The following is a 26363-nucleotide window of genomic DNA, read 5'->3' on the forward strand; positions in this document are numbered from 1 at the left end:
ACTGTCCTTCCTTGGGCACTGCATCCTCCAGCAGCCTGTAATCCCAAAGTCCTGTGGGTCCAACCTCTCTGCCTTTGCAGATAAATTCTGCAGTTATATCCCATCTCCCACCATCTTCTCTTCCTTCCCCCTTCCCGAGAAGCCTCTCGGGCTGCTCTGCCCTAGGATCGCGCGCAGATCAAACATTGCTGTAAAATGTAAGATGTTGCTCCTGGTTTTGTTCTTTCCAATTATGTGGCAAAATCCCTTGCCTCAGCCAAGCCTCATCCTCAAAATAGCAAGAGGGATTCATTTCTGGCTTTTGTGAACAATTAGCTCTGCCAGAGGACACATCCTGAGCTCGGAACCGGCGCTCGTGGCCTCGCCCAGCTCGGGGACAAAGCTCGACCCCCAGGCAGAGCTGCCCTGCTCCCCCAGCAAGAGCCAGGCAGGAACACCTGAAGGGAGAGCCTGGCTCGGAGCGTGTCACTGGCATAGGGCACTCGCAGCCTGGTGGTGCCCCCACAGCCTCCGCCAGCTCCCGCAGCGCCACGGCCCCGGGGCGGGAGGAGAAGGTTCCCAGCAACTTCTGCGCACAGCCTGCCTTCTGCAGCACTCCAAAGAACCACTGCAGCTCATCTGGCGTGCACACGAATGACAAATATGCTTCAGAGGCAATAAATTAGCAATTTCAAGGCTTTACTTCCCCTCATGGACTAATTGCCAGAGATTATAGTATATTATGTGAGAGCAATGATACTAATGCCTAAATATGCTTCAGTGATTATAGAGCTATCCTCAATAACCAAGCTGTTTAAATGTCAATGCAAGAAAGCTCTTTATTATGAGATTAAATATTATTTTGAAGCAATGCAATAGGAACTTCCCAGGCTTTCTGCCTGCACTAATGCTGCCTTGGGGCAATGTATATTGGATGAGGTGTGCTTTTTTAAAATGTGTACAGTAAAGGGTCCCTAAATGCTTTTGTGCTGCAAATTTGGACAGCATTCCTAATAAGAAGGAGGATCTTGGCATCTTTTTATTCTGTAGTTGTTACTAACATGCTATTGCCTTCAGCCTTCCTCCACTTGTGTATCAACTACTGTAGAGAAAAGACAAATTCTTATTTTCTGTTTGTGGAGTTGGGAATCAAACCTCAAAGACCTTTTATTTTTTTTTTTTTCCCCACCATCTCTAAGTACCATTATCATGCACAGATGCTTTTGAGTCCATCCCCTCACACCTAAATAAATCTGTTCATTCCTGGCATTGAGACAGCCCCTGGAAATCGGTGAAATCCAACTTTCAGGTTCAGCTGCTGACACGAGGCAGAGAACGAAAGTGTCTTTAAGCCACAACTCCAACTGCACAGCTCTGCAGATGCCACTTGGGCATCACAAGCTCAGGTGTGGAATTAGAAGGAAGGGAGGCAAAAAAGTCTTTGGCATCCCTCTAATGTCATCCAGGACCTCCTCACTATGGATTTGTCCCTTGATTTCTAGTAAACACAGTAATTATAACTCCTAATTGTTATAATAGTACAGAAAACATAGACAGGCCTGTGGGGACAGATCGTGTCAAATGAAGGACAGAGAAAGCCAACTTTTTGTGAAGTTTGGTGGAATTCTCTCTTTAAAGTATTTTTTTCCTTTAGGAAGTATTTTTTAAACACAGCCTGCACTTCTCCTCCATGGTGTGCTCCTGAAGGGGAGGAGCTTCATACACAGATAACCAGGGAATTTATTGGCAAGGATTCTGTTCTGCCCAGCCTCAGCAGGACTGGACACCTGGATCCACATCCCAATACTTTCTGCTGCAGCCAGGCAATTGTTTACTCTGAATTTCAGGTGTTTTCATCTTGGCTGGTTTCTTCAGCCATTTTACATCTCACCTATAAAATGCAACGCTTGTTTACCTCAGAATGTCTGAAGCTCTTTCTGATGCTCAGGTAAAAGACACCTGCCACACAGGCTCAGAAAAGACAGCGATCGCTCGATCATTTGTAACATTTTCAAATACCTTCATCTATTAAAATCACAGTGTAACTGACAAGGAACGTGCTGAACGGCCATGAGGATTCTTTCTCTGCTCTTCCAGGCAGACAATAATCTGACACCTTTTTTGTTACGTCTTGCCTTAGAATATACCACAGGAAACCACATCTTTATCCTTATCTTTATAACAGCAATAAACTCAGAAGAGAGATGTTAACCAAACAACCAAAGGACAGCGACGTGCACTCAGCACAGAAAGGGAGAAAATAACCCACATTTGGCTGCTTTTACGCAAATATTATCTCAAACCGGATGAAACCCCTCTTTCATTTTTGCAGCACTCTACGAGCCCCTCCCCAGGCGCAGCCCCACTCACCATGAAGCCTGGGGCGCAGATGCAGCTCCCGGTGACGCTGTCACAGTCGGCGCCGTTGTGGCAGGGACAGGGCGCCCGGCAGCCCTCGCCGTAGTAGCCCACGGGACACGTGTCGTTGCAGTAGAGCCCGGCCCAGCCAGGCTTGCAGCTGCACTCCCCAGACAGAGGATGGCAACTAACGAAGAGACAGGTGTTAGCGAGATGTGGGCAGCGAGGAGAAACACAGCCCAGAACATTCCACGTGTCACACTAAGAACAGGACCAGCCTGGAAGCTCTTTAGGGTGTGGATGTGAGCAGCTGGAAAATTTGGGAAGTGAATGGAGATTCTGTGCTAAATAGCCCAGCATTCCAAACATCTGGGAAGTGCCAAGGCACTGGGGATTTTACACCTTGAGGTTTATGCTCTGCCATTCTCAAATCAATGTGACTGGGATTCCTGACATCAAGCACACCTTAATCCTTACAAGCTGTAGGGCAGCTAAAGATGTTCAGGGATAGGAGAAATTCCAGTGGGTGGAGGAATGCCATCAAGAGAGCTGTGAAGATAAACCTGAGTTCAAGGGCACAGCATTCCTATTCTATTCTATTCTATTCTATTCTATTCTATTCTATTCTATTCTATTCTATTCTATTCTATTCTATTCATTTCATTTCATTTCATTTCATTTCATTTCATTTCATTTCATTTCTATTTCAGCCCAGCCCACTGTCATTTGTGTTTAAAAGTGAGTGCCACCTCAGCAGAACTTTCCAGCAGGCACAGGTAGAAAGGAAAGTGCTTTGGAAGGGAGAACTCTCCTTGGAAGAAGAGTTTTGCAGGGAATATTCAGCCATAGTGACCAGAACTGATCAGCACCTGAAGCCTTGGGATTTCCTCAGGACAGGAGTTAACAGGAGCCCTGGGACTAAGAGCTGTGCAGGGAAATGAGTCCAGCTCCTTTTTGCTGCCTAATGAACAACGTTAATCCTCCAGCTCTCATTTCTATCCAGTCAATCCCACGCTGTTGTGAGAGCACATGGAGAGAAAAGGAGAAAGGAGAACCGAGCCCAGAAGATCAGACAATGCCTGTTCCTTCTGCATCCACAGGTGAACACTCATCCCCCTGCTCCTCCTGCATGACAGTTTATCTTTATCGGGCATTTCTCCCCTGAGGTTTCCTCAGGGCATCACCTTCCCACAGCAGGAGCCTGTGGCTGGGAGAGGAGGGGCAGGAGGGCTGGAGATGTGTTACCTCCTGGTTTGAAGGGATGGAGGTTTCTGGATGCTGGCTGAGCCCAGCTGGGAGTGTGAGGCTGCACCTGAGAGCTCAGCGTGCTCTGTGGCCTCTGCACTGCACAGTAATGGCACTGTTCAGTCCTCAGTGAGAGAGATGAAAAGCAATATCAACAGAAATCTTGTTTTCTTTACTCTCAGAACAAGGAGAATAGATTTCTGCAAGGTGGGATCTCTCTCTCTGGGCCTGTCTCCTGGGGTTTTGAATCCCTGAAACAATTTGTTTCCCTTTATGATTATTTATTGCTACAGTTTAAGATTGTAGACATGACTGAATGTGTTTTTTTACACCTATAAAATTAATATCGTATATGTTAATTTTCAAGGTAACCTCATAAAATGTGATTTCCAACTATGTTCCAGGCAATTTCTGGTAGGAGAGGTCGGTCATACGGTGTTGCAACTAAAAAGGATCAAATTTTCTAAGTGTCAAATGTTTCATCATAAATAGTGTTTTACTGACTAATTAAAACAATTCATCAGCATAACAAACTACCACCCATGTCAAAGCAGTCCCTGAAATTATGGTTTTCCACAAAGCACCTCTTAACATTCAGATGAAAATAATAAAAGCTCAGGTTTCCCCCCTGTGTCTATTAATCATTACCTAATAGGAGCAGAAAGCTCAACATTAAAGAAAGATTTTGAAATGAATTTTTGTGTTTCTCTCTTTCCACTACTACTACATGTATCATGTGCTTCCATGAGAACTGCATCTGATGGGTAAATGGAATATTTCCAAGGTAATACATGACCAGGGCAGTTTAAACCAGTCTATAACAGTTCAGCAGAAAACACTGCACTCACTCAGGATGTTTACTCAGGGTTGGCTCCTTCATCAGCATGGACACGGGATCCAAGCTGATACATGCACTAAAACAAGAATCAAACCCACACGGGCTTTCCAGAACAATCTGCTGGAGACAGGGAACTTGGACTCCAAAACAAAGGCCAGTAGAAGTCTGGGGGTGTATTCTGAGCCACCAAAGCCTTGTCCACATTTGATGGGACTGTGAGCCAGGAGAATCCATGCAGATGTTTGGGTCCCTCCATCCATGTAATCTTCGCGTTCAAGAAAGGAGAATTTTGCTGTCAGCCTGAGCAGATCAGGGTTTTGTTTTTTTCTCCTCACTCCAGAGCACTTGTTTGACAATCCAGGTGCCTGATGCAGCGTTAACTTGAGGAGGGCTGAGATTTAGATGCTTTCCCAAACTGCACAAGGCAGCTGTTCTCTTCCCAATCCTGCCAGGGAATCTTGGCCACCTAACTGACACTTCTGCCTTCATTTTTCCCATTTCTAAATTGATGCCCTTCTTCCTTTAGAAACCCTTTCAAGATCTGCAGTTGACATCACTAAACAGTACAACGTTTTTCTATTCATTCTTTTTTCTCTCGGGTTTGTATGAACTATTCCACTAATTAACGTGAGCAGAGTTACCTGCTAAATATAGTGCAGCTCATGATGTGTGGATGTGTGTGTGTGTTAGGAAGGTTTCTCTTCTGCTGGCATTTTGTACAAGCACATTCTGATCAAATTACGTACCTAGATATAGAACAGAGCCAGGAAATTCAGCTATCACCCATGCAAACATCCATGCATCCAGACTGCCCAGTGAATTAAATGCTGTTTGGACTGAAGCTGAAATTTTTGAGGCAGAACAAAGCCTGAATAGGAAATGCAGCTAGAAATTTTAATAAACATCTGTAGAATTCCTCCCCTCCTGTTCTGAGTGCACCTTCCCAGGCCACGTGTCCATGTAACATTTTGCCAGCGGGGTCACGGTGCGTGTGAGCCCCCAAGAAACTGAAACGAATGAGCACAAACAACTCCTCTGCAGAAGGATCACTGAAGGATGGGTGAGGGAATGGGAGGGCTCCAAAGGGATCCCAAAGGCAAACCCACCAACATCTCCTTCCCAACCCTTGCTGGGAGCAGCAAGGGAGCATCACACTCTTCAAAGAGTTTGGCAGCGTTATCCTTTGGAGTTTGCATTGAATCTTAACAACTTTTATTTCTTCAACTCTCCTGCATCACAGGAAGAAGCAGAGTAGAAACCAGTTGTGAACACAGGCAGCCAAGCGTTCCTGTGGCCCCAGGCCAAGCAGAGGTGGAACAGAGCTGTCCACACACACATCAGGGCTGTCAAGGAAAGGGTTCCAGGGCTCCTGCTGCACTTTGAAAGCTACTGCACAACCCCTGGCTTTTGAGCCACGTTGATGGCAATAAAAGATTTTTAATAAAAATTTTTAAAAATTTTATTAGCTGAACTGAAAAGCATCAAGGCGTTTTTGTCCTTTAAATTTTTTAAGCATCTAATTTTGAGGAAATCTGAGGAAACCAGGTAAATTTCTCAAGGCAAATTAGAAGTGTTTTAGACAGGACAGTCTGTTCCAAATTCTGAATTTGTTCTCCACACATCTTTCAGCCAAAGCAACACCTTCTCAGCGAACGTCCTGATTTTCTGTTTATACAGCAGCACCACCACTCAGCTCATTTTCGTTAGCAGCAGCCTAATCCTTATTTTACGGTATTTTCTGTTTTATGGTGTCCGCACTACATCCAGTCTCCCTTACTAAGATGCCTCTTGCTCTGCAGCAGTGGCCACAGTGAGAGCTGCAGTGAGCTGCAGAGCTGCTCCTTCAGTCCAGCACATCTTCAAAGCCAGCCTTGTGCAGCACATCATTGACTCACACCGCGGCAGAACTTCGTGGAAGCTCCAGGTGGTTGGTGCTCCCCCACTTGGAGGTGTTGAGGCAGTATCTGGAGCCTCTGGAGATGCTCTGCCCATCCCATTTGACTTTGTCCCAGGGGTTTCCTTCCTTCCCACGTCTCTGACCTGGGAAAGAAATGACCAAGGGCACACGTCTCCCCAGGCTGGCCCCACAGCAGTGCTCAGGAGGGGTGGCCAGGACTATTCCAGCTGCTCCCTTCCCTCCCTGCCTGACAGAAGAACAAGCCAGGATTATTCCCCTCCAGCCATCGTAGGCTGTCTCAACGTGGACTGTTTGCAGAGGGGAGTTTTTTACAGGGGTACCCTTTCCTGTGGAAGGACAGCCCAAGTCACCACCACATTCTAAATCACCTAATTGTGGGGTTGTTCAAAGTCCTCTACAAAGTGCCTTTCAGTGTGCTCTGAAGCAGAAATTATTGGATGGTGTCCTTCAGTCATTACCATGCTGGAGGTTAGACTAGATGATCACTCTGATCTCTTCAGACATTAAAATAGATAGATCTATGAAAATGGAAAAGCTGATTGTGTATTTCCTACTGTTCCTCCTCAGCTACTCCTCAAAGCCCTCAGGACTTTCCATCCCAGTCAACGCTCCAATAACCAGATCAAATGAGACAAATCCTGGGACAGGAGTTTTCTTCACCTTCTACAAATGTTTAATGATTATCCTCCACACTTGGGGATCACAACAAGTAGCCAACAGCTTAAACTGCTCCTGGGGAAAATAGATGGCTGTGGGTAAATGAGTCACTTTGGAAGAGCCCAGGTTCAATATGGACAAATTCCTCCCTTCCACTCAGGGAGGAATGGGAAGAGGGGGGTGGGAAGAGAAGTGCACTGTATGGGACTGGTTAAACAATCAGCACAAAGATTTGTTCAGAATATGGAGTGCCTTTGGAAAAGGTCATTTTCCATCAGCGCTGACGCTCCTTGGCTCAGCAATTACCAGCACTCTGCAGAGCTGGTGGAAAAGGGGAGAGCTGAAATCCCATGGATGAATGAAAGAACATTTACTGATCTACAGCTTGCTGATATCTCTTTGTTCCATAACAGCAGCGATAAGATGTAGGAAAAAGGGAGATTTTATCAACAGAGAGACCAGACTCATTTATTAAGGAACCAGAGATACCATCTCAGCAGAGGATGCTGCAAGGGACGCTGACGGAGCAGTGTTGGGAGGGAAGGAATGAAATGTTCCCATCAGACAGCAACTAGGCACAGGCAGGGTGTGGAGGAATGACCACATGCCCAGAAAAGAGCTGGGAGAGGATTCAATCCTCCCCCGTTCTGAGCTCTCACAAACTTCTCTGAGACCTCTTCTTTCCTCACAGCTAGAAGGTGCAAGTCTGTTCTTTCAGGAAAGATCCTCTGGCAAACTCTCAGAGCACCTCACAGGTAGCTCTGAGTCACACAGAGAGAATTCTTTCACTCTCCAACCCACAACCTTACCCCACCTAAGAGACTCTTAATGAATTGAGCACGTAGCTGAGAAATTGCAGCCAAGCCCAGCCTTGCCTGTGGCCTCTGCAGTCCTTCCACTCCATTTCTACCTTTATGGAAACAAACAGGTTTCTGCAGGCTCAGGAGGGGCGAAGACACAAGTGTCAGCTCCTGACCACGAGCATATTCTCACTCTCCTGTATACCTGAAGAGCAGTTCACCCTGAGGAGCAATTCAGCCTGGATTTACCACGGGTGCTGCAGTGATGTGACACAAAGGAATTTATCCTTCAGCTCACTCCGCAGTAACTCCTGAGGCACCCCCCATCCTCAGCACAACCTTTTGTGTATAATGTGCAGCTCGTGCCTCAGGGATGGTATTTTTGCAGTGATTTCATGATACACAACATAATCAGAGACTCTTGTACAGAGCTCCCTGGGAGCCTCAAACCCTTTGGATCCCAGCTGCCAAACCCAGTTGTGCTGGATCTCTTGCTGCACAGGAGTTGTATCACCACAATTACAAGTTTTTAAATATTCCATCGTGAGCTCTGACTTTCAGTTAAGCAAAGCCTCACCACTCACAGCTGAATTCCCGAGGAAAATCACCTGGTTATTTCCAAGACTGAGACAAATAGGGTCTATCTCAAGTGCACAGACAGATTTGCCTGAAGTGTTTGCATGTGTGTGCGTCTGTGTGTGCACACAAATGAGGTGCCATTTCTTGCATACATAATTGAGTTTATGTTTTAGCAGCAGCAAGATGGCAAGGTGGGTTTGTCATCATCAGCAGGACAGTCAGGTCCTCACCTGTCTGCTTCCAAATTGAAGAATGTCTGTATTAAGGGCATTTTTGTCTGGGCGTCAATTATCGCCACCTCCCCCTGAAGCCTACACAACCCTCAATTGGCTCTGCCTGCTGAAGAGGAATGGGCAGAGAAAGGAGGGAGTGCAGCGGGAGCTGAGGAGCTCAGCCCTGTGCAGGTGAGGAAACGTGGCTCCAGAACATCAGGCAGCTCAGGCCAGGGCAGCTTGGCTGTCCAGGCTCCCTTTGCTACAAGACAGGGAGTGAGGATTCACCAAACAGCAATTCCAGCAGCCAGTAAACAAAGCAACGAGTTACTTAAGGTAACAAAGAGGAAAACAGGGTAGAGTCTTAAATTCTTCCTTCTTTTCAAGACTTGGAAAACTTATTCAAGCCTGCAATGGGAAAGTAAATTCAAAGTGCTCAAGTCTGTTTGTGGCTCTGTCTCATAGTAGAGAACCTCAAGAATCAGATCTTTAAAAAAGCAAAAAAGGGAATAAAACATCAAACCCTGACCTTTTAAGTGAGGCTCATTCCATTGTAGGTGTAATTCCCTGATATTTGTTTTCCTGAATATTTTCCTCATACACAAAGAGAAGGAAGAGCAAAACTAGGCTCATGTGAGGAGTCTATTTTGACAATGTCAGCCGTGTTACAGTTCCACAGACTGACTCAGGGATATTGATTTCAGTCTATTTATACATCTGCCTCAAGTGATTCCAACAAGGTAATTTGCCATGAGACATCAGCTGAAGCAAATTAGGTTTCATGTTGAAAGTCCCCTTGCTGTCTATAGATCTAACAAGCAAACCCATGTCATAAAAAAGGGGGAAAGTGGTGGATTTGAGTAAATATGTATCTATTTTTTAAACTTCAGTGGGTTATTATCCACACATATGAGCATCACCTGGCGGTTCTTATGCCTCGAGGATTTACAGGATAAAGCTGTATGTCAGGCTGTTTCAGGTGTTACCAGAACTGTTAACAGATCCATGCTCAGTATCTGGCTGGACTGAGGCTTATGGTTCCAAACCTGAGGTCATTTAAACCAAAATTCTGCAAACCAGAGAAACTCTCAGTGTTTGTACTTAAAACCACAGAGACAAGGACAGTAGGTGTACTTAACCAAATTTTTCCCTGATGCTTTTATTTGCCCTGCACTAGAGTATTTCATGCTGTACATACCTGAGGGTGTTGGTAATATTGCAAGGGCATCTCTTGTTGCACTTGAGGCCATAAAAGCCCTCAGGACACATTCTCTCCTGGCAGTGGATGCCTTTGAAGCCAGGCTGACAGAGGCAGGCGCCGTTGACGTGGTAGCACTTGGCCCCGTTGTGGCAGTCGCAGGTCTGCGCGCACTGGAAGCCGTAGGTGCCGATGGGACACTCCTCCTGACACCTGCCAGGGGATGGGGACATGGGACACAGCCTCAGCAGGACACTGCTCTTACACAGAAGCCTCTTTGTTAATGAATTAACACCAAACAGAGCAATCGTTGCTCTTTTATTTCAGTAGCGAGCTGAACTGACGGTATCGCAGGAGTGATGGGACGAGCTGCTGCAGAGAAACTGCATTCATCCGTGCCCAATTATATCCTGCTAAATTTGCATTAGCTCAGATTACCTTCATTCACAAAACTCCTTCTTCTTCCCCGGACCTTGACAATTGTGTTCATCAATTGTAAGAAATTGATAGGCAGTAAAATCTTTTATTATAAAACCCCTCACCTGTTTGACTCCTCTTTATCACAGGAGGACTCTGCACCTCCCTTGAAAGCACATGGCATTCAGGGTTAAAAGGGAAAGGTTATTTAGCAACACTGAGCAAAATGTTCTCCAGCAATGGTTTCATTTTACTTGCCCTCTTTGCTGTCATTGCACCAGTTTTATACCAACAAGGAGAAAAGAAACCCCTTGGTGTTTTCTGCGTGTTCTGAGTAACTCAAAGCTTAAATGTGCGTTTCTTCTCCTGCTCCAGGGTAGCTCAGTAGTATAAAATCTCAATAAAAATAATTTTTGTGCTCCTTAGCGGAGAATCTTCTTAAAAATTGCCAACATTTTTAATATTTGGTGCACATAAAATTGGAACCTGCAAATATTTCACACAGATTGTTTTAATTGCACCTTCCATGCACTGTTAAAAATATCTCCCTACTTGGATACGTTCTGAGATCTGCGAAAAAGTCTGTTTCCTTGTCCTACACAACTAATTTAAGAGTTCAGATTATTTCCTGCTTGGAAAAGCTCAGCTAAGGTCCTGAGGAAAGCAACTGATTCTGTGCTTGACATAATTCAGTGGTTTCAAAACTCTGCAATGAGTCAGTACCACAGTTTACATGATCCACCGTGAAATACAGATAGGCCTTTTCAGTTAATAAAAACAGAAAAAGAAGCCCAGAAAAAGCCCAATTCCCTTATCACATGGATGCCAGGCATTGGAAATTGCCTATCAGCATTAATTTAAGCCTGAGCATTGATTAAAGTGTATACTGTAAACTCAGTGGATGGAGGCAATTGTTAAATGTCTTTCTGCAGGTCATTTCACAGCTGGCAGGTGAGAGTTAATATAATGATCAGTAATAAAAGATTAATGTGCGATGCAAGCCAGGCAAAACTGCAACGAACACAGGCAGTATATAAGAAGGGCATTACTTCTGCAGGCTCAGATTATCACGTTTTACTAAAAATAAATGAACACAGCAAAAGGCCTGGCTGGTGATTTAATTCCAGCAGGCACCAGCGCAGTTGCTGGTTGCAAATCTGAGTTGAGGAGTTCATGTGAGACCCAAAGTGAGAGGAGTTTGGGACAAAAAGGGAAAGAGTCTGGAGAGGCACCAGAGAGAGAGAGTCCTGCTGCTCTCAGGGGGTTCAGCTGCAAAGGAAAGAGGCAGCAAAGAACGGGAACAGTGGGGCTGGAACACTCCCAGCAAATGAAATGCAAGGAGGAACAATGCAGCTCCTCACGTCCCCGCTGCTGCACAGACCCTGAGCGAGCAGGAGAGCTCGGAGCTCCACGGGGTGAATCCTCAGTCAATAGTGCACTGTATCATTCTGTATTTATAGAAGATGAAGCATTACCTAGCAGGGAGAAAAGCATCTGGAAATGAAATATTGACGACCTAATCCATTTACATAATTAGCCTTTTTCTACTAACAATTTAACCAACTTATTTATTTGGAGATCAAGCAGCTACCGCTAATGAATTTTATACAAAGAATACTAATAATGACTCCTCTGGAACATGAGAATAATCACAGCAGGAATTAGCTTTCTACTTAAACATTTTTCCTTTGCAACATATCAATCTAATGTGTCCATAGCACCATTAACAACCAAATACATTGTTCAATTAAATTACAAAATGAGCTGCTAAGCCCTAGTTATGTTTCTTGTTTAATTTACATTGCTTTCTGCCTGTCTGGGGAGAATTCGTATTATAATATCCACTGAACTTTAATATGTACCATAATTATTTGGGTTGGGATAGGATAATATGGCTGTCACCTGTAGAATTAATGGAAGCAATTTCACAAAATATTAAACAGAAGACAGCCTGCTTAACAGATGAACTTAGTACATGCCCCTACATTTCCTCCCACAATTTTCTTTTTTTAAGGAATAATGCTGCAAAGTTTTTTAGGCTGTCCTCTTTGTTTTGAAACGGTGATCACGTTTATGTAGCACAAATATGAAAAGCCACGCATGCACTAACCTGGAGATCAGAGATAAAGGAGTACAAACACAACAACGGGAGAGTAAATCTGCCCATACAGTTCTAATAAATGTGAGATTTATTCTGTTAAGATCCAATCTTTCGATTTAAGGGCAATATGGAAAACGAAGCTGAACCAGCATGTTCACTTTTCCCTGAATCCTGAAACTCTCCATTCTCAGCTTCTAACTGTGCCTCTGCTATTATTCCTTTCCAGTTTGTAAAACACACATTTCCATGACAAATCCAGTCGTTTCAGCGAGCACAAAGCATCCTGCCGTTATTAACAGTGCTGCCAATTTCCTAGAGATTTAGTGCAGTGCCACTCTTGGAAAACAGGTAGGGAACAAAAGTGTGGCAATTACATTCACACAGACCTTTATTGACCATTTCATCTCCACAGACATTTATCTAACTCTGTGTTATTATCTTCTGCTCACGACAATGAACTGTAGCATTATATAGTACTTATTGACAATTTTAAGATGATAGTAGGTAAAATGTATTTATGTCTTTATTGCTGTTATTCACAGCATCTGTCATTACTAAGAAGATTTTTTTTTTCAATGCTTTGCAAAACGTTAAAGCAAGCGGTGTTTTGTTGTGCAGCAGATTCTCCTTCTTGCTGTGACACTGCAACAGCTGCAGGAGATGCAGAGGGTGAAACAGAACTGAGCTACCCTGGAGCTGCCCCATTGTCCCTGTGGTGGGAACACAAAAGCAAGGAAATCCATTCAGACTCCTCAAAGATCTCATCCCTCACTGAAATCAGTGGCTCCCCAGGCAGGTGAGGTAGGTGTATGCTCAGAACAAACCAGTACAAACCAGTACAAACCAGTACAAACCAGTACAAACCAGTACAAACCAGTACAAACCAGGGCTGCCAGCCCAAGCAAGCAGAACTGCAGCTGGATACAAAGGCCTGAGGTTTGTTTTCCTTCCCTTATGGAAGGGGGATTAAAGGCTGAGAGATGAAAGTGTTTTAACTTTCCAGGAACCCGTTGGAAAGGTGGGAATTTCTGGGCTAATCCAGTTTTACCCCATTTTCCTTACTGCCTGTTTACCTTTTCAATCCTGTTCACATTCATCCTTTCACACACCTGCATTTCTGCTCTCCTGCCTCTCCCCTCGGTGTCTTTTTTTTCCCTGCTCTGGGATGGGGAAGCTGAGCCATTCCCAAGGATTTTGCTTGGATGCAGGTCCAGAATGTGACATTCCCTCTCTTCTTTTCCACTTCTCCCAACTGATTCTGCCTTGGTTTTTTTTACTGTCTCCCTTCCCAAGCTTACATCTCACTTTGGAGTCCAAATCTCTCTCACTTTTCTCCAGGTACAGATCTCATGAGTCCACCCTCCCTCTGCTCAAGGACAATCCCTGTGAGCTCCTGAGGTGCCTCCTCTGCCTGGTCTCTCCCTGAGCTGCCTTCTCCAGCTCCTCTCCAAGGGCAACCAGCAGTAAAATCCTCTTCCCACCCATTTTCCTCATCCCCAACAGGGATGCAGGCTGCAGGCTCCAACACTTGATTGGACTGATTCATCTACAGCCAGGAACCCATCAGGGTGTGCAAGAACCAAATGAGGAGAGCAAGAGAGGCTCTGTCAGCCTTCCCCAGCGTGGCCAGTGCTGGGAGCAGCTCGGGATTCCACTGTGGCCACCCCCACAAAGGCCCAGGCTGAACAGCTGCCTCCTTCAGTGGAAAAGTCTCCACAAAGAGAGAAAGAGAAACGGGAATTATCTGGAAACAGTCTCCAGATGGAGAATGGGGAAGAGAGGCACACTGATGTCTTCTCCTCTAAATCACTTGGAAATAATTAGTTTTTCCTCCATGTTCAACCCTATGCAAATCCTGACATAAACTCCAGAGCCCCCTCCAATTATAACTGTCCATAAAATAGAAACAGGGAAGGAGCAGCCTTCTGACCCACCCACAGGGCTGAGGGTTGGGTGTCTGTGCTACAACGACCTGCTGATTATTCAGAGATGAGAAATTCTAATGAGCTTTGTCACATAAAAATATAATTGTAGCATACGTCGGTATAGAGCTATTAAAAAAAGGAACATGGAGGAGAAAGCGCTTTAGCACAACATCCACTGGTGAGCTGTGCATCTCTGCAAACCCCGATGCCACAGCCCCATGCAAAGTGCTCCTGAGAGCTGCTTTAGCTGCACTTCCCAGCCTCTGGTGGCCAGGATTGGCTGGAGGCTAAGGCAGCACGTGCTGCAACCCCTCACTGACTTTGCTGTGCAGTCATTTTGCTGAATCCGTGACACCTTGGGAAAACAATATTATCATCTGCTCTGATCGATTCATGGGTGAAGGCTCTCGTTTATAAATTTGGAGGATTTATCACCTTTTGCTGGTGGCTGAGATGGATCAGTGCTACAGCAGCACAGAGGAATGAAGGAGACATTAAACTGCTGCATTGCTTACTCTTGAGGATATTAATTTGTATAAAGATAGTTCATTTACATATCTTGTAAACATGTAATGCTCTCTATTAAATTTATCACTGTAAATATCTAAATTAAATTTAATCCATTAAATTTTAAAAGTTATATTAAAAACCCCTGTAAATGGAGAGCATTGCCAATAAAAAGTAATAACATCACCACATTTATACTGCTTGAAGTGCTGCAGAAGGATGAACCTAATTGGAGCAATAGAAACATAACACCATTTTTCAGGGAGGAAGATTGTCCTAGAAGGGATATAAATATTGGCAGTCCGTGGTTAAAATGAAAAGCTTTGGGGGTTGATTTTTACCTGTCTCCTATATAGCCAGCTGTACACAGGCATTTTCCTGTCACGGGGTCGCAGTGTCCTCCGTTGTGACACGGGCAGTCCTGGCTGCAGTTAATTCCAAAGGTTCCAGGAGGACACGGCTGTGCACACACCAGCCCCTGGTGAGGTTGCAGAAAGAGCAATATTTCAGTCAACATTCATAATGCAATAAATTTCCCTATGCAGCTTGGAATTTTATTGTCCTTCTTGCTAAAACTAGATGTGAGTGTAGCAGCAATATTTTATCTGATAAGATGTGCTAAAGAGAGTCTGAAAACTCCACTATCGCAGTAAATGCCAGCCTGGCCCGACTCCAGGAGGGATTTTTCTCACCACTGCACGTTCATGGAGAACCCTCTGCCTTGGATCTCCCCCACAAACTGCAGCTGGGCTTGCACTGCCCCTTGAGCAGCCACATGAAGATGTGGGAGAAGTTAAAGGCAACCGGAGAAGTTTACAAAGCCGCTCGTGTGCTCCTGGGGATTTTGTGAAATGGAGAGTCTGAAAAGCTGCCGGCCACACGCTGCTCAGAGGAGGTTTGGGAAGGAAGGGATTGCTGGAAAGGGAGGGTGTAGCTGTGCTGGCTTGGATGGTCTGGGATGGTCTCTGCTCTCCTCTCTCCTCTCCTGCCAGTCTCACTCATCCAACCCCACCCAGCGGCTGGAGATTCCTGTACTGCCCTTCACAGCCTGCACTCTGCTCCCTCTGCCCTCCCCAGCCCCACATCCACCTCTCAAAGCAGCACAGAATGGATCTGCCAGAGCTTTGGGAAAGCCACGGAGGGGCAGGATGGGAATGAGGATCAGGACAGCTGCAGAAAGCCCTCAGTGATGGCACGGAAGCTGTGTGAGTCCCCACATCAGCAATGCAGAAGCCTTCTGGCCAGAAGAAGGAATTTTGCAGTGGAATATCTGCCCAATCCCTGAACAGTGACAGCACGCAGCATCCAGCATCCTCCCAGCTCCTTATCCCCCGCCTTGGAGCCACATCTCACTCCCTGATCTGCCTCAACTCCACATCCCATTTTGTGCTCCAAGCTCTGCTTTCCTGCCCCTTTATTCCAGTCTATTCCAAATCCCTGCTGCAGCCTCCCTTTTAATCTTCTCCAAATGCTCATCTCGGAGCTGTTTCCTGCTTCCCCTCCCTGCTCAACCAGCCCTGGGAGCGAAGCAAAGCCAGACTGGCCCTGCTGTGCCCCCTGGCACTGCTCCCAGGTAAAGCTGCCCCAGGTAATCCCTGCTCCAGTGTTAGCCCCAAGGCAGGGAATGCTCACCCTCCTGTGGGGTTTTACAGAATTTACCTGCCAGACTCAGGTGGTTTCCCCCCAGGTATCCCATAATGTCCCTGCCAAGTATCAAGGCCTTACAAGGATTTCCCTAGACTTTCTTAGAAGTTGTATGAATGTTTTTCTCCCTGGGAGCAAATATAAAGCCCGAGGCTGGCATCCAGCTGAGAAACTTCAGCCAAAACAAGTCTGGCAGAGCTGGGATCTGAAGTTGTGGTCCTATAATGGAAAATGTTTGGCATCTGCAGCAAGTGGTGCTGCTGCCAGTGCCACCACAGTGCCCAGTGTGAGACAGAAAACAGCGTCTGCCCACAGGATTATTTGGGTTTAATTTCTCTGTTTCCCTAACCAAGCCCCGGGGGCTCTGGGTTTTGAACAAAGCACATATCAGACACAACTTATTCAAAATATAAACCAGGAATATAATGGCTGCTTTCACTCCTCGGGGCTTGGGAAGTTTAGCTGTATCAACAGCCCAAAGTGAAGAGGCAGCTCTTCAATGTCACCATAAAACAGCCACTTTGAGCCTTTCCCAACCAGAGCTATGTTGCTCCTTGGCTGTAAAACAGGCAGGTTGGCCCCAGTTCAAGAACTTTCAGATTACCAGTGTTAAAAACTGGTGTCTCTGGACTTGAGTAATACACAACACTATATATCTGAAAACCTAAGTGTCCATTCATCTTGATAATAAATACTTTCTCCCTTCATGTCTCAAAAGGAACAGGATTTCTATCAACAAATGATGAGAAAGCAATACTCTGGGATGCATCCCCCCAGAGCCAAGAGAATCTTTAGCTGTAACTTTTCGCATTAATATGTACTAAGGGAATTCAAAACATCCCTCTCTAGAGGATCAAATGTCAGACCAACATTTCCTGCTGCTTATACATCTAATCAGCAAAGTTCACCCCATCAGCACCTTTTTTAAGGCCCTGATCTCATCAGCTTCTGCTTTTGACATTGTTTGCTCTATTTTGTAGAACAGGAAAGATATGGTTTTTTTCCTCTCCATTTTCTTAGACACCCCCACGTTTAAAATCCATAACAGAAAGAAAAATAGACAAAAATACAAATGATGCTTCAGGATGCCCAGAATCAATAAGAGAGGAGTGATGAGCAGAATGTGCTCTATTACCAGGATGCCTTGGGAAGGGGGTCTGGGGCCAAGCAGGGGGAGTTGCCAGTGACAAATGTTCTGTCACGCCGGGAAATATCGCTGCTTTCCTGAGCACAGCGATCCAGTCCTTCAAAAGGGCTTCTGAGAAGCGCTGCAAATGCTAAATTAACGTCTCTCCCCACTTCCTGAGAGCGCTTGGAGAATTTAATATTGCAAATGAGAAAGATGTATAGAATTAAACCTGTAAATTGTTAATGAGGCCCTAAAGCAGCCACCCATAAACTCCACAGCCACAAAGGCGCAGAAGTGGAAAAAGCCCAACGCTGTGAGATGCCACGTTCTCTTGGCTGCTCTACAACAGAGGCTGTTGGCCACCATCCCCCTGCTGAGGAACCCATGGGGCAGTAAAATCCCACAGGACACCGTCCACAGAACTCGTGCTGCTGGGAGATTCGGCGCCGGTGGGAGGAAAGAAATGACAAGTCATAAACCAACCAAGCTTTGAAGCTGGCAAATCCAAGGAAGAACCTCAGAACAACAGAACTTCCTCCTTTAAAAGTCACTTCCCCATCCCACCAAACCCTGAGGGAGCTGAGCTCCTGGTAATAAGGCAGCCTAGGAAAGGATAAAAGTTGCAGCTCATCCAGCAGCAGTAAAGTCCAAGTAGATTTGCACTTGTATAAATCTAGGGAGAATTCTCTCCTTCCAAAATGTGGTATATTCAATATATATGTGCAGTCTCAGGCCTCAAAATCAGCAAGTAAAATTCCTGGTGTCACAGAAATCCGCAGTGTGAAATAAAACGAACGCTGTCTAGCATTCCCATTTCGCCTGCTCGTTTACAGCCCCCTCATGTCTCACTTCCCAAACCTTTCCAACCACCAAGAGTTAAAAATATAGCATGAAAACATACTTTTTATCCCTCTCTGTACACTGAATTACCAGCTTTTCATTAAAACCCTGGAGAGACCCTTTATACTTAAAATCTCAACATTTACAAGCTGAGTGCTTTTACTTATAATTTCAGTTTCTTTCTGCAGAATACTTGATCTCTCTCTTCAATTTTCAGTTGTGCTTGTTTCAAACATCAATTGTTAACTCTAGGGTTCCTCCAGGGACAGAGCAGCCAACAATACAGTTTTCAGAAAAGTCTCTCTGGGCTCCTAAAAATGCATAAAAGGAGCTCCAGGCTGTAAGGAATCGGGCAGGACTGGGCCAGAATACAACCACAGCTGCTGTGCAGTGCTCTGGTTCTTCTTAGGGTCTGTGCTGCATCCTAAAAGACATCTAAAAATTCCTGTTCTATTCTGATATTCTTATTTGTTTAGTGATGTTTTAACTTTGAAAAAGAAGAGAAAATTCTTGATAAAATGCAAGTAAGGAATAAGAGAGCAAAACAACTCAGATCCCGAGAAATCTTGGCGTGCAGGAGGAGGGATAAAAAAAGTAATATTTTTATGTGAATCACTTTATTGATCACTTCTTAAGGGATAGTGCCAGAAAGAACTGATAGGCCCAAAAAAAAAAAAAAAAAAAAAAAAAAAAAAAAAAAAAAAAAAAAAAAGTGAATTGCTTTCCTAATGCTCCAGCACTCAAGGAAAGAACTTTTCTTTGCCACCACTGATTGCCAGGCGTGGGCAAGGGGCCATGTTCATATTTCTGACAAGTTTTGCCTTTGTCATTTGAAATGGAACCACCTCAACACCACCCTTGCCATGAGAGGTGGTGCTAGAGAGATTCCAGCTCTCCAGTTAGAGATATTTTCACCAAAACTTATGGACAGCAATGTTGTCCCACATTGCTGATGTACAGCAGCATCTCATAGCCGGTACTTTTGAACTCAAAGCAGTTGATGTACAAATGGAAAGGAACATAAATCTCTCTCTTAGCTTTTGTAAGATTGAACAGGTTGAGGGTCCTCATCAGAAGTTACAGTTGTGTGATGATCTGCAGGGCCTTCCACGTAAAAATAAAAATTCAGAGTACTTGCACGCTTTAAAATCCAGCAACTTTGCCAAGAGACCAATTGTCAGATAGAGGAAAAATGCCAGGAAGTTGAGTACAGCTAAATGGGATGAAGGCCGTCGAGACTTGGCACGGCCCAAGAGAGCTCATTATTACATTATTGATAAAGTTGAGGACTTTGAAAATGCTTGGCCTTGCTTTCCTGACACGAAGGGTTAAAGGTTAGGGGAGCTGTCTCTCTGCAGTGCAAGCAAATCTCTGGCAATCAAGGGCTGTGGTGCCTGAGCAAGGACAGGCACTGAGTAAGGACAGACACTGGGCAAGGACAGACACTGGGCAAGGACAGACACTGAGCAAGGACAGACACGGGGCAAGGACAGGCACTGAGCAAGGACAGACACTGGGCAAGGACAGACACTGGGCAAGGACAGACATTGAGGAAGGACAGACACGGGGCAAGGACAGACACTGGGCAAGGACAGACATTGAGGAAGGACAGACACTGAGCAAGGACAGACACTGGGCAAGGACAGACACTGGGCAAGGACAGACACGGGGCAAGGACAGACACTGGGCAAGGACAGACACTGAGCAAGGACAGACACTGGGCAAGGACAGACACTGGGCAAGGAGAGACACTGAGGAAGGACAGACATGGGGCAAGGACAGGCACTGAGTAAGGACAGGCACTGAGTAAGGACAGACACTGGGCAAGGACAGACACTGAGGAAGGACAGACACGGGGCAAGGACAGACACTGGGCAAGGACAGACACGGGGCAAGGAGAGACACTGGGCAAGGACAGACATGGGGCAAGGACAGACACTGGGCAAGGACAGACACTGAGCAAGGAGAGACACTGGGCAAGGAGAGACACTGGGCAAGGACAGACACTGGGCAAGGAGAGACACTGGGCAAGGACAGACACTGGGCAAGGAGAGACACTGGGCAAGGACAGACATTGAGCAAGGACAGACATTGAGGAAGGACAGACACTGGGCAAGGACAGACACTGAGCAAGGACAGACATTGAGCAAGGACAGACACTGGGCAAGGACAGACACGGGGCAAGGACAGACACGGGGCAAGGACAGACACTGGGCAAGGACAGACACTGGGCAAGGACAGACATGGGGCAAGGACAGACACTGGGCAAGGACAGACACTGGGCAAGGACAGACATTGAGGAAGGACAGACACTGGGCAAGGACAGACACTGGGCAAGGACAGACACTGGGCAAGGACAGACACTGAGCAAGGACAGACACTGGGCAAGGACAGACACTGGGCAAGGACAGACATTGAGGAAGGACAGACATGGGGCAAGGACAGACACTGAGCAAGGACAGACACTGGGCAAGGACAGACATTGAGGAAGGACAGACACGGGGCAAGGACAGACATTGAGGAAGGACAGACACTGGGCAAGGACAGACATGGGGCAAGGACAGACACTGGGCAAGGACAGACACTGGGCAAGGACAGACATTGAGGAAGGACAGACACTGGGCAAGGACAGACACGGGGCAAGGACAGACACTGGGCAAGGACAGACACTGGGCAAGGACAGACACTGACACTGAGCTGTGCCCTAAGCTCAGCTCTGGCTTCTCCCTCTCCCCTGAAGTGGAACACGACACTTTGTGCCTCTGACAATGCTCAGCTCTCTGAGTTCTCTGTCCTGTGTGAGGGCACTGCCCAAGGCTGCAGGGAATATTCCAGGTAACTGGAGCTCACAAATAACTCTCTTGTCTCGTGGCATGCTGCTGTTTTTAAACTCTGTGATGGCACCAGCCAGTCAGAGAATCACAGAACGAGGCCGGAAAAGCCTTCCAGGATGATGGAGTCCAACCATTCCCCCTGCACTGCCAAGCCCACCACCAAGCCCTGTGCCCAGGTGCCACACCCAGAGGTTTCTGGAGCACTTCCAGGGAAGGTGGCAGGTCCCAAACCGGTGGCCTGTCTGTGCAGCAGTGCACACCCAGCAAAGGTGGGGATGGTCGGAGCCCAGCTGAGACAGCGAGCAGCGAGCACCCACGGCAGGGCCCGGGGAGGATGAGCAGTACCCACCATCCATCCAGCAGGACACGAGCACTCCCCAGTGACGTGGTGACAAACGCCCCCGTTCTGGCAGGGGCAGCGCAGCTCGCACTGGGCTCCGTGGCTGCCGGGGGGACACAGCTCCTCACAGCTTTGGGGAGAGAGAAGGACACAAAACAAAGAGATCGTTTTAATGGACTTACAGGAAACAGTAAATGAGGAAAACCCACAACACGGATCATCACGGGAGCCCTCACGGAAATGATGGAACCTCGGTAAGGCTCAGCTGGCGCTGCCAATTAGCTGAGATTCCTTTTATCCCTGCTGGGGTTGTTTATGTGCCGTGGTTGTTTATGTGCCAACCCCGTAAGGCTGATGCATGTGTGTAACCTTTATGCATGCACCAAATCCCACCCAGCTCAACGGGACGGCCCATAACCCTTCAAATAGCCCAGGAAAATACGAGTCGCAGGATGAAGCCTTCGATGTGAATTCTATGACATGGCAATAAAAGAAGCCGCAAACAGAATAAAAGGATGGGATTAAAATGCTGGAAATTTCTCCAGTCACTACTGAATGTTAACATTTGCAGTGTATAATGGACTGGCAAGGACTCAACATCATTTAAAGGCTATTTAAGCTCATCGAGTCTCTCTCAGTACTCGTGGGGGGCATTGTGAGGGTGATCCCTGCAAACTCCAACGTCTCCTACATCTGCACATCAGAGCTTTCAGCATGGAGGTTCTGAAACCACAGAAGGTTTAACACCCCTTAACTGACTGCCCTGTGATGAGGATGTTCCTACAAGCTCAGGGGCTGCCCCTGATGAGAACTGACAGGGGAGCACTCCCCAGAGCAAGCACAGTCCTTAGCAGTGAGTGCTTCCACAACTGAGGTCACAAGTCTAGGAGGAAATCAGGTACTAAATAAAATATTCACAAGGCCTATCACTTATTTATGGGGGTTAACTCTGTCCTTATTTTTTACCTTCCCCCTCACGCAGGTCAACAAATAATAATAGACTACAAAAGTATGAACTCACCTACAATAGATCTACAACCAAATTCAGTGACTAAATTCTTCTTTCCACTTAAATAATTCTGAAAAACATAATTACTTCTGAAACTACTGAAAGATCTCTAATGAGAACTGATGTTACACTGTGGGCAATTTTAAACAAGAAACTATTGCTTGCTGTCCTAAAATTAATATGCAGATTTTGTGAATCCTACTGGTAAACTTTCCGTGTGGCGGATGGGGATTTAGCGACACGATTCTCGTTAAAGTTAATAGGAGTCACACCGCTAAATCCCTGCTCTCTGTGCTTAAAATTTACCCCCTAGATACTAAGCTGATATAGTTAACAGCAATGCTTTCTCAGTTAGATTGAAAGTCAAATAATTTGGGGATGGAAAAGTCCCATTTGATGCTGCACTGGACTGCTAATGAGGAGAGTCTGCCTGCTTTTCAAAACTCACTGTAATTTGGATTGTATTCGCATTCTGAAATTAGGAACAGGTAGAGTTGTTGCACAAGCTGGAAAATATAAATGATTTTTAAGCTTATTTTAGCACTATATTTTATTTTAATAGCATGGAATCATAGAACTCCAGAACGGTTTGGGTTGGAAGAGACATTGAAGCCAGATCCAACCCCCTGCTATGGCAGGGACACCTTCCGCTATCCCAGGGCGCTTCAAACCCTGTCCAGCCTGGCCTTGGGCACTTCCAGGGATCCAGGGACAGCCACAGCTTCTCTGGGCAGCTGTGCCAGGGCCTGCCCACCCTCACAGGGAACAATTCCTTCCCAATATCCCATCGATATCCCTCGGGCAGTTTAAAGCCATCACCCTTTGCTCTATCACTCCTAAGTCCCTCTGCAGCTCTCTGGAAGGCTCCTCCAGGGACACAGGTATAACCAACGGCAAGAACAGAGGTTCCCTTCGCTCTTTCTCTCTGAAATCCCTCTCCCCGCTCTCTCCAAAGGCCAGTGTACAGCAGGGTGTAAATCCAGCCGATTCCTCACGGCGATAAACGCGGCCGGACCCCGCCAGTCCAGGGGAGCCCGGCGCTGCCGCACTCACAACACTCCGGTGTATCCGGGCGCGCAGTGGCACTCGCCGGTCTGGTGGTCGCAGGTGGCCCCGTGGTGGCACTGGCACTGGAAGTGGCAGCCCTTGCCGTAGGTGCCCGGCTCGCAGAGCTCCTCGCAGCGCCAGCCGCGGAAGCCGTCGGCGCACACGCAGGCTCCCGTGATGGGGTTGCAGAGCGCTTCGTTCTGGCACTGGCAGCGGTTGCTGCAGTGGGGTCCCCAGTGCTCGCTGTCGCAGCCTGCGGACACACGCGGAGTTACCCAGGAGCGGGCGCGGGGCTGCCTCACCCCACAGCCCCGAGAGCACCTCGGCCGGAGCCTTCCAAAGGAGCTCCCGATACCAAACTGCGCCTGCTGACCCGGCTTGAGCATCTGCCCGCCCCCAGTCCCAGGTTCGGCATCCAGCCCCTGCCTCAGCTTCAGCATCCAACCCCTTATCCAGGCTCAACATCCTTCCCCCCCCGACCCAGGTTCAACATCTTCCCCCCAGACCCAAGTTCAGCATCTTCACCCCAGACCCAGCTTCAACATCTTCCCCCCAACCCAGCTTTATGGTGCCAGGACACAGTGGCACCACTGTTAAACCTAAAGTTGAGGACTTGTTTAACACCTTATTGGATCAGGCCCGAAATCTTTTAATATCCTGTTTCTTAGTGCTTTTAGATTGCTGGAAGGGATGAATTTATAGTGGAATTAGATGCAGAGGGTCACATCCTGCCTGCAGCGCACTTAATGGCAGGTGGTGTTGCCAAGCAAATCCTGTCGATTTAATAATGTCATCAAATATTGTTTGTTTGTTATGTTCCCATAAGATAACATACAAGATAATCCACAGAAAGCTTTCTCCTTGGTGTTGTTTTTCTGATTTATTTAGTGAGTTCGTTTTGTTGTCTGGACTAAATAGATGGGAGGAAAGGAACTAACACTGGAGACAGGACATCCTGAGGCTGCCCAGGCTCAGGGATGAAGGTATGGAGAGAATATATCAGGTAATTCCTCTGCTAATAACAGCGACAGAGAAGGACCTCAAACCCTTGGCCACTGATGGAGAGGAGGTTCCCTATGGAATGCATTAAGGCACAGGGAGAACCCTTCATGTGACAATCCTGCCTGATCCCTTCTCTTGAAGACCACGTGGAGGTTGGGAGAGGGAAATCAGCCTTACAGGAACAGTTTATCCTGGTTTGCTATCAAAACAACACCTGTACAACACCTCTGAGCTGCATGCACTGAGCAGAGCTCAAGCAAACACCTGGGGTCAAGGTTTCCTCAGCAAAAAGTCAGCAGGAAAAACAAAGGATTTCTCCAGCAGCTCTACCCTCTGCTTAGCAGCCTTTCACCAGAGCTGCGGCGAGGACAGAAAATCCTCACCCTATTCAGAGCAGGAAGGACAGTTGCTGATGGCTTTCCAGGTACAGCTGGCTGTGCTCAGGGCTGGTTTCAATTTCACCACCAACCCTCCTGCCAGTGGTGTAAATCCCACTGCCAGGCAGGAGAGGGGAGTGGAATCCCAGCAACAGGGCTGTCTTCACAAACTATTTGTGTTTGCAAACATGGGAATTAATCCCAGGTGACACGCGCTGCTTCTCAGCCCTGGATCTGTTGCCAGGATTAGCGAGGTAAATGTGAAGCTCACTTAAGCCTGGTGCTTTTGTCCTAGAAATTTCATAGCCCACTCCCTCTACAGTACTTGGCTATAAACCCACACTGGAAAACTGCCTCTATCCATTAATTTTGGCAATATTTTTATTTATTACCCTTCATTTTGAGAAGGAGGATACTCATTGGTCAGTGTGAGGATATCCAGCAGAAAAAGAAGACAGCTCTTAGTTAATTTGCACTGCTGATTGCCAGTTTACAAAATTGTGTTTCTTGAGCAAGTGTTAAAAGCTGAATGAAACCCCAGAAGACAATTCCGAGGTCTCCAAACCATCTGCAGGGTGTTAGAGGATGCAGGTGCAGAGGTTTCGTGTCCTGCAGGGAGCAGAGCACCCCAAGTACCCCAGTGCACGGTCCCACTCGTGCCTCGCCCCCCATCGTTTATTGCTGTGCCTCACTTCCCCCACAGCTGTAAACAGGGATGAGAGTTCCTCTCTAACACCACTGGGAGCCAAGCAAACAAAATCTTACTCTTTATAAGACTTAAATTATTACTGAGAATCTGTGGGAAGAGATGATCCATCTTTATTTCACACAGACACTTGCTAAGGCTGTGTGAGCCTTTTGGGGCAGGGAGCAAAGCTGCTGGAGCTCCCCAGCAATTTCTGTTCCAGAAACACTGATTTGTTTTCTGCACAACTTGAACATCAAGGGATGCAGTTCTGCACCTCCGCAAAGGACACAAATCTGAACCACACAAGCACAGCTGATGTCCCTCAGCACAGGAAACTGGAGTTCAGGGATCAAACTGCACCCTGGGTGCTCTGGGGATTGATTCCTACATTCCCACACCTCACATCAGAGCCCCAACTGCAGACTCTGCCTTGTTCTGAGCTGATACAGCTCCAGTTGCAATTAATTTCCCTAATATGAATAAATAACACTCATTAGAAGATACGATTCTATCCTTGCTCTTTCATGTCTCAGGTGGGTGCTCCAAGCATCCGATTTGTCTGCTGGGTTTGTGTTTTTCACTTTGAAAGAAAGTGAAGAAAAAGAAAACCATTTGTAGGGAGGGAAAACCATTTCCCATCATTAGTTCAAGCATCTTATTTCAACTGAACAGTGCCTGCCCCAAACACAGCTCCTTTTCTGTAAGCCCATCCCGTCTGA

General features: G+C 46.6%; 1 protein-coding gene across 9 annotated transcripts in view; it reads right to left on the reverse strand.

Annotated features, from left to right (window-relative positions):
* Positions 1-26363, reverse strand: part of MEGF11 (multiple EGF like domains 11) — a 261527-nt gene that overhangs the window by 74618 nt on the left and 160546 nt on the right. For all 9 annotated transcript variants that reach the window (XR_009208315.1, XR_009208314.1, XM_040077847.2 and 6 more), the window contains 5 exons: positions 23584-23830; positions 21531-21651; positions 15076-15212; positions 9785-9997; positions 2350-2524 (listed from right to left, as the gene is read on the reverse strand). Coding sequence is in view for 7 of the 9 variants with exons in the window: in XM_040077847.2 (XP_039933781.1) it covers positions 2350-2524; positions 9785-9997; positions 15076-15212; positions 21531-21651; positions 23584-23830 (893 nt within the window). In the remaining 2 variants the exon portion in view is untranslated. The remainder of the gene's footprint in view (positions 1-2349; positions 2525-9784; positions 9998-15075; positions 15213-21530; positions 21652-23583; positions 23831-26363) is intronic.

Source organism: Hirundo rustica, chromosome 13 (assembly GCF_015227805.2).
Source record: "Hirundo rustica isolate bHirRus1 chromosome 13, bHirRus1.pri.v3, whole genome shotgun sequence".
In the NCBI taxonomy this organism is placed as follows: domain Eukaryota; kingdom Metazoa; phylum Chordata; class Aves; order Passeriformes; family Hirundinidae; genus Hirundo; species Hirundo rustica.